The sequence below is a fragment of the Phytophthora parasitica genome, assembly GCF_000247585.1.
Source record: "Phytophthora parasitica INRA-310 unplaced genomic scaffold supercont2.23, whole genome shotgun sequence".
NCBI lineage: Eukaryota > Oomycota > Peronosporomycetes > Peronosporales > Peronosporaceae > Phytophthora > Phytophthora nicotianae.
In genome coordinates, this window is record NW_008649009.1 from 862,243 (window position 1) to 869,620 (window position 7,378).

The window sequence follows — 7,378 nt, forward strand, 5'->3', positions numbered from 1 at the left end:
AGCAAAAATCTGAAATTACAAAGAAAAGCCACACAAAAATGATTGCGAGACCTATTTCTATGGCCGCGACGGATCAATTGCTACAAGGAAAATCATCATGACGACGATGTCTCGAGGCAGTATTTCTTCCGTCAAGAAGGCCGCGTCAACCGCGGAAGGTACGTGGTCATGATTGCAAGGTGTATGTACATTGGACGCCATGCTAACCGCTGCGTTCCATGCTGTGGTTGTCAATGCAGCTCCGATCTGGAAATCGTACCTGGCCATTCGTTCGTCGACGCCCAGCGATGTTCCCAATGCCACCAACGTATCAGATCGTGTGAGTAAATCTACTGCAATTGGGAATTCCCGTGGCCGGAAGAGATCGAAGCCTTCTGGCGGAGCGCACGGGCCAGGAACGGGCATCTGGATGACCTTGGCCACCCCCTTGACTCGTGAAGAGGACGGCGGCGCCGTGCTGACAAGCGTGCGCCGCTATTGGGAACAGCTCAGTGTCAATGAGCGACAGCAGATATTGTTCTTGGACGAAGCGGAGCTCGTAAAGCAACTGTATAAACTCAACCTGAGTTTGTTATGCGTGGGGCTTATGCAGCGCCATCTCAAGACATCCAATCGAACAGCCACAGACGCAGTAGCAAACAATAAGAAACCCGCCGCTGTGGCATCGACGACAACAGCTTCAAAGAGTGTAGCCTCTACCCCAGTCGTGCAAGAGCAAGCAGCTACGCAGCCGTCAGCGCGTGCAGCGACAGACACTTCCTTGGAGAAAACGTACGAGCTTCTTGAAGCGATGGAGTTCATGGATATCGGCACAGGTATGTGCCAGCTTTGCCTTCGATTGTCGCTGGTTCGGCTCACGCCCTATTCTTTGTATTGTAGGTATTCTGACAGTGAAAACGGAGCTTGCCGAGGACACCGATCGATTGTTCACGCTTGTAGGAGACGTGTTAGCGGGATTCTTAACGTCGATTCACGTGCTCACAGAGAGTAACTTCAACAAGCTCTTCGTGACTGAAAGCGAGACTATTAACACATGGGCAAACTACCAGCGTCTAATTGCGATGCTAGTGGAACAGGTAAGACTTGTTCGATTCTGGTGTCGATGGTCAATGGCACTCATGTTATCGTTCTGTGGTTAAATTAGCTTATTCTGCGAAGCTACGTCACTCATTTGGAGAAAGAGGCGGCACTACAAATGGAACAATTGTTACTGGAAGTATCACTGGAGGATAAAGCAGCAGGGCATACGTCAACAGGGAACTCAGCCTCCCACAACAAGAAGAAGAGCAAGAAGAAAAAGAAGAAAAATTCGGCAGTGCATGCAGACGCAGATGTACAGCAAAATGCTACTCCCGAACGCACCAAAGACCAAGCCAACCACGAGCCAACAACACGTAATTCTGATGGCACCCACTTGCTAGACAGCATGATATCAGCAGATCCAAGTGATGAGACTCTGATGGAGGAACCAGCATTGGAACCGACACCTGAGATCGAGTCTATTCATCCAGAAAGTGACTGTCAGTCAAATTCATCGACAGCTCAAACCGATGAGGTCACGGTGGAAGAAGATGAAGCTACTCCAGCAGAAGTGGGACCCTCTTTGAAAAAGCTGTCGGCTCTTAATCCTAATGCTCTGGTTTTCCAGCCGCAGGAGCATGCAGTGGCAGTTGAAGATGTGAGTTCTCGAAATCCGTCTGCAGGCAAGCGAAAGTTCGATGAATACATCGTCAGCGTGCCGTGGGAAGATGTCGAAAGCGATGTAGGCAGTGCCTTCGACATTGGCAGCGTGGATGGAGATCTGTTTGACAGAGAAGAGGAAGCTGACGATGAAGGCGCTCAGCAGTGGGGGCGGAGGAAGCAACGTAGACGGCAAGACGATGCAGAGCTGGAGTGGCAGTTGCAACAGGTATATGCGGCAACGTCGTCACTCTTCGGCTGGGACTTTTTGCGGCAGTGTGAGCTGCCAGACCCTTGTGCTAATCTCTCCTGGAGCGAGGAAACTCTGTGGAGAACGGCGCCGAAAGAGGTGGTGCGGTACTTTTCGCCTGGAAATGGCGATGCGTATGCGAGATTCCATGTGCCACACTTTTTACCACCTGAAGCAAGTCCTCCACCTTCTCGATACTACTTCAACCCAGGGCAGCCGATGCCATTTGGGCCTCCATTGCTGGCTCCTAGAATGGAGCTGATGCCTCCTCATCTTCACGGAAGCTTTGGCTATCAATCTCCAGAGTTCCCCATGGTGGTGTCACCCGATTTCTCCATTCCACAATATCAATCGACCAGCAATGAGGATCAGGTGGACATTTAGTCCCATCTATCTGCGACGTGTGTGCAATAATTGTTTTATAAATATATAAAAATATTGATACAAATAATGTTCATTTATTGTACCATTATTTGTTAAAATTATAAAAATGTTTATTCCTTTTTATTCTCTGGATATTTATATCCAGAAATCCAGAATCCAGAAACTTAGGTGGGTTCCAGACCCCTCGTGGATCCTATGTAAACAACTATTTTTCTGCTTGTGTAAACACTCAAATCTTACTTCCTGATGATATCTGACATTCTATGCGAAATCTGGTCAATGTTGACCCAACCGGTGAAGAACGACATTCGTGTGACCTGTCACTAAAGCGGCAATCATTTAACATTGGAGCAACATCTACTGATAACTTATGACGTGCTACAGAATAGAATCTGGATTTAAGTTAACTTGACCACTTGGCCAGTCGACTTAATGTGTTCAAGTTAATTCGACCAGCATTATAGGGGGGACACTACATCATATATATTTATATGGTGTGCGGCAAGGGTTATCCGTGTTAGTTGCCAGTCCCTAACAGTTGTTTAGCGAGCTGAAAACGCCAGCTTACTCCGTTTTTGCCTTAATGGGAGCCCTAGCCTTCTTCCCGTGCTCCCCAACAAGGTGACCTTCATCCCATGTATGGGCCATGGCAGCTACTCCATTTCAGACGTCATTGGCGGAACACGTACAACACCGCTACTGTCCATTCCTCCGCCACTTTTGCTTTAACCTTAACTAACCCGCGGTAGTCTTTGCGCACCATTCAAGTGATAAAAAGAAAAAGTTTCGTAATACATTGAGCATGTTCACTTTTTACTGGAAAATGACAGTAAAAAGTCGGGACGTTGAAAACGATTCTACGACTGCTATATAAGCTCTTATTTACTTTTTACAAATGTATCTATTAGTTCTTGGAATGGGTTAGGGGTTCAATTAAATAACAATGCACATTGGGACCAAAAGATGCGAAAAAAAAACCTCGGCTTAAGAACAATTAGATTATTCGTTGAAGGTAAAATTAAGCTCTTCAATTAAAGATTCAATCAGAGTCATTACCTTGAAAAGTCACTAAAGGGTAGGGTCGGTTTTTATGAAACAGGAAAATCACCCTTCACTATGGGGAGGCTAAGAAATGTCGTGAAAACTCACTTTTTACGCTCCTTTCCAGGTTTCTAACGACCTTTTATTAAGGGATAAACACCTGCTATCTCTTATGAAGCTGGTAAGAAGTGGAGCTTGTAAAAAGTAAGGCTATGCTGAAGAGTCGCCTCTCCAGAGGCGACTCGCTTTCAAGCGACGGAGGAGGAGGAAGAGCACTGGGAGCATTGGGCTGTGTCTGGGGGCCGTCCGACGCATCGTCGACGTCTGGAAGAGCAGCAATTGGGGACCGTCGCTGCCAGGACGAGCTGTAGTAGGAGACCACCGACGGGGTGTGCAGAGCTGGACCGTTGCCGCCAAGACGAGCCGTAGCAGAGGGCCGCCAACGTCTGGGTGGATAGCAGCTACCGTCGCTGCTTCAACGCTGTAGCAGGGGACGCCATCGTTTGGGTAAGCTGTGGCTGGGAACCGTCGCCACGGGTGAGTGTGGCTGGTACCGTCGACAGAAGCATGCTCGACGGGTTGGGCATCGGATCCAAGAAGATCATGGCATCCCATAGGAGACAGGAAATCGTACGGCTTTCCTGTTTCCAATGCTCCTGGTGCCCAAAACATGTAGAGAAAGAAAGCATGCTTTCACACGTTTACAAGAAGACAGAAATTAACTCCAAACGTGTCTATTCATTGTTTTGTCTTACTTCAGTACTATGTTTTTTAATTCGTTTAAGCCAACGTGTTTCACCTTGAAGCAGCAGGTTCATGCAAGGGCAGTTATACTGGTAGTGGTAGACGGGAGCGTTTTAAAAAAATAAGATCAATCAATGTCATACATGTTACATGTAACATATATCCGTTCTTGGTAATTTTTCTATGTACTCTGTCTGATCTCCGATACATTTGTACGACGACGCATTGACTTTAAGGCACGTAAAACCTTGGATAAAGTTGCAAAAAGAGATCCATCGAGCTCGTGAAAGCACCGTCTAATCAGAATCAAAACGAAGTTGCTATCAGTACCCTATAAGTGATGTCAATAGTAATGTACAAATTGCCGTAATGGATGAACCCCAATGGGTACCATTTGTATTTGCCATGGTCCAATCTCGTGCTCGGCTTCAGGCATCGGTAAATAATACAACGTGTGAGCCCATGCAAATGATTATCCAGGGCGAACGAGGAACTGGAAAGAGCTGGCTCATTAAGCACATAGTTAAGGACGTCCACATCGTTTTTTGTGAGTACTCAGCTACTCGACGATCTTCAAAGTGAGTGCTCACCAAGGTACAGCAGCTTTCAATATTAAAGGACAGACGATCTGTTCGGCATTAGAGCTAACCTCTTTCTCTCGAAATGCATTCTCAAGTCCATATTCACCTTTGACGACCAAGAAAGGAGGTGCAACAAAACTCGAACGCCTGCAAGAACAGTACAAAGATGTACATCTTGTCATTATTAACGAATTTAGTGTAATATCGTGCGGTATGTTGTACTTGATCGATCAAAGAATGCGCGAGATATGGCCCCAACACAGTCATCAACGTTTCGGAGGTAGAGATGTAATTTTTACTGGTGACTCAGCGCAGTTAGATCCTGTAATACCACATGCTTTAGCAACACCATCCTCTAAAATCAGTAGTCCTGTTCAAGTGTTAGGTCGCGAAATTTGGGAGGAGATTTCGATTGTATGCACATTAACTAGTCAGAACTGAGGAAAAGCTGACCCAGAGTGGTTTGAAGCGTTGCACCGTCTTCGTAGTAAGTGTCCAACGCAGGCGGATGTCAATTTATTTAACTCAAGATACTGCAAAGCCAGCGAAATTCCTACTTGGGTTGTAGAAGCGAAGCACATAGCGTATTTGAATGCCGAAGTTGCTGAAGCGAATAACCATAGCCTCAAAAGCTGTTCTAACCAGATAATTAATATTCGCTCTAAACATAGTGTTAACCCTTTCGTGAACGGAAACTTTTGACCTGGCTATATAAAAGTATAGAAAGTCAAGTCATTAGGCCATCAAAGGGGGCATTTTGCCCCTTCATAATCTACGGTACTACAGCAAATATTCTGTAAATCCTTGTAATTCAAGTAGAAAGGGCGAATCCGCCTCGCCCACACACAAAAAATAATGAAAGGGGGCATTTTGACCCCACTCGTGGGTGACACGAGTGGTACTCAAGGATACGCCTCTAAAGGGGACAAAATGCCCCCATTGACCACGAAAAGGTTAAGTTAAAGCGACTAGTTAAGCACAGAGACGTATCGCCTAGCTCGATCGAAGCTCTTTTACAAGACGCCAAATCATCCGGCTCAGATAGAGATCGTGTCGTTGGAAGGCATCTCAAAATTGCTATTGGTGCTTCAGTTAGCCTGACCTACAATATGGAACAAACAGCAGGTCTGTGCAACGGAACCAGTGGAGTAGTGTACGACTTAATATTTGGCAATGAGCTTGAGCTGCCAATAATACTCATACAGATTTCAGACGAGTACATGGGGCCCTCGCTCTTGCCAGATGTACCAAACATGGTGCCTGTCGTTCCAAGAAAAGTTAGCTGGGGAAAGAAAACTAGCAATCTTACAGTATTCCGCGAAGAGATTCCGCTACGACTCCCATATGCACTTACTGTTCATAATGCAAGGCTTAACTTGCGATAAAGTCGTCTTTCACTCATTTGCCATTTCTAGCGCAGCTTTCGCTTACGCTGCGCTATCGCGAGTGCGAACTGGTGAGGATATTGTGCTTACAGCACCAGTGACTTTACAGCAGCTGCAAACTTCAAGTGATAAACAACTGTTCTTTATTAACGAAGTAAAAAGAATTCAACAAGTAGTTAGCTCAACTAAAGCAAAAGCTGAATTATTCCTTCGATGAAGCTGCTGGCATTACAACACAATCGAGCGTTGGCACCGCGGTAATTCAATTTATTCTCTTGTTGGACAAATTGCGTAAAAGCAGTAACTCAAGACTACGTTGTCGAACTTGAAAACAATTGCTATCCTAGCAAAACCATACAACTGACTCATAACTTATCTGTATGTTGCAAATTACAAAGGAATCCTTCTCTTACTGATACCACAAAGTGAACAATTCACCGTTCTTACGCCTACTTGATAATGCCCATTAAAACCGAATAACTTCCACTTAAACTTACGCGCGAGCAGTTGGGCGTGACTTGAAACTCTTGGTTTTTTTGCTCTTCTTGAGCTTGCACGCATGAGCAGCTTGGCGAACACGGAGTTCATAAACCTCACGGCCTGCAATACATTAGCATCAGCAAGCCATACATGTGTCCAAACATTATAGCATTCTTGTACGTACGATGCTGCGACTTGGCCACCTTGCCCCCACGTCCGTGAGCTGCCCGTGCAATCATCTGGGTCCTGATCACACTACGCCTGCTACCGTCGCCACTGTTGTTACTTCCTCCGTCACAAAATGGTCCGCTGCGACGACAATCTGCGCTTCCAAGCACAGAAGAAGACGCTCCATCCTCGAGCAGCAAAGGCAGAGCCATCGTATCAATAGCAGCTTCAACACTTTTTAGCGTAGCCACATGCTTGGCTGCCTGTCGTTGACCTACGAAAAAGCAATAAAAATTAAATAAACACCAACTTGAAGTGGAAGCACAAGACTCACTTGTTCGCACTGGCACAGCAGATCCAGCTTGCGCTACGTTCACAGCATCAGCATGTTAGACAGTACATCCTTAACTCAATCTACAGTCACCTCCTTACCATCACTGCCTGCGTCCCCGCCCCGACAAGCAGCTGCCGAGGCACTGCTCACCATTCTGGACCTGGGAATGAAATGTGGTCTCTTTTGGGGGACGTCGTCCAAAATTATGTGTACCACATAATTTTAGGAGGTCGGCAACTGAGAGATGCTCTCTACCGTAAAACTTATGTGCAAACGGACGTTGGCCATTTACGGACACCTTGACAGTGACCAATCAGCGATCGATTCGATC

General features: G+C 46.2%; 3 protein-coding genes across 3 annotated transcripts; 1 reads left to right on the forward strand and 2 right to left on the reverse strand.

Moving 5' to 3' along the window:
• Positions 1-53: 53 nt before the first annotated feature.
• PPTG_10957 (hypothetical protein) lies at positions 54-2,371 on the forward strand. The gene is made up of 4 exons (XM_008906487.1): positions 54-158; positions 240-815; positions 880-1,076; positions 1,145-2,371. The coding sequence occupies exons 1-4, from the start codon at positions 98-100 to the stop codon at positions 2,312-2,314; spliced, it is 2,004 nt and encodes a 667-aa protein (XP_008904735.1). The 5' UTR covers positions 54-97; the 3' UTR covers positions 2,315-2,371.
• A 1,445-nt stretch (positions 2,372-3,816) lies between these two features.
• Positions 3,817-3,942, reverse strand: PPTG_22806 (hypothetical protein; the record flags this gene model as incomplete). The annotated part of the gene is made up of 1 exon (XM_008906488.1): positions 3,817-3,942. The coding sequence occupies one exon, from the start codon at positions 3,940-3,942 to the stop codon at positions 3,817-3,819; it is 126 nt and encodes a 41-aa protein (XP_008904736.1).
• Positions 3,943-6,558: 2,616 nt separating this feature from the next.
• On the reverse strand, positions 6,559-7,200 carry PPTG_10958 (hypothetical protein; the record flags this gene model as incomplete). The annotated part of the gene is made up of 4 exons (XM_008906489.1): positions 6,559-6,665; positions 6,730-6,987; positions 7,048-7,080; positions 7,146-7,200. 4 exons carry the CDS (start codon positions 7,198-7,200, stop codon positions 6,559-6,561), a joined length of 453 nt encoding a protein of 150 aa, XP_008904737.1.
• Positions 7,201-7,378: the final 178 nt, after the last annotated feature.

What these genes read in the sequence shown, in the direction of transcription:
- PPTG_10957 (XM_008906487.1), top strand. Translation starts at nt 98, where the DNA reads ATGACGACGATGTCTCGAGGCAGTATTTCTTCCGTCAAGAAGGCCGCG. An exon ending in GGCCGCGTCAACCGCGGAAG is followed by an intron (nt 159 to 239) that starts GTACGTGGTCAT and finishes TTGTCAATGCAG; the next exon opens with CTCCGATCTGGAAATCGTAC. An exon ending in GTTCATGGATATCGGCACAG is followed by an intron (nt 816 to 879) that starts GTATGTGCCAGC and finishes TTTGTATTGTAG; the next exon opens with GTATTCTGACAGTGAAAACG.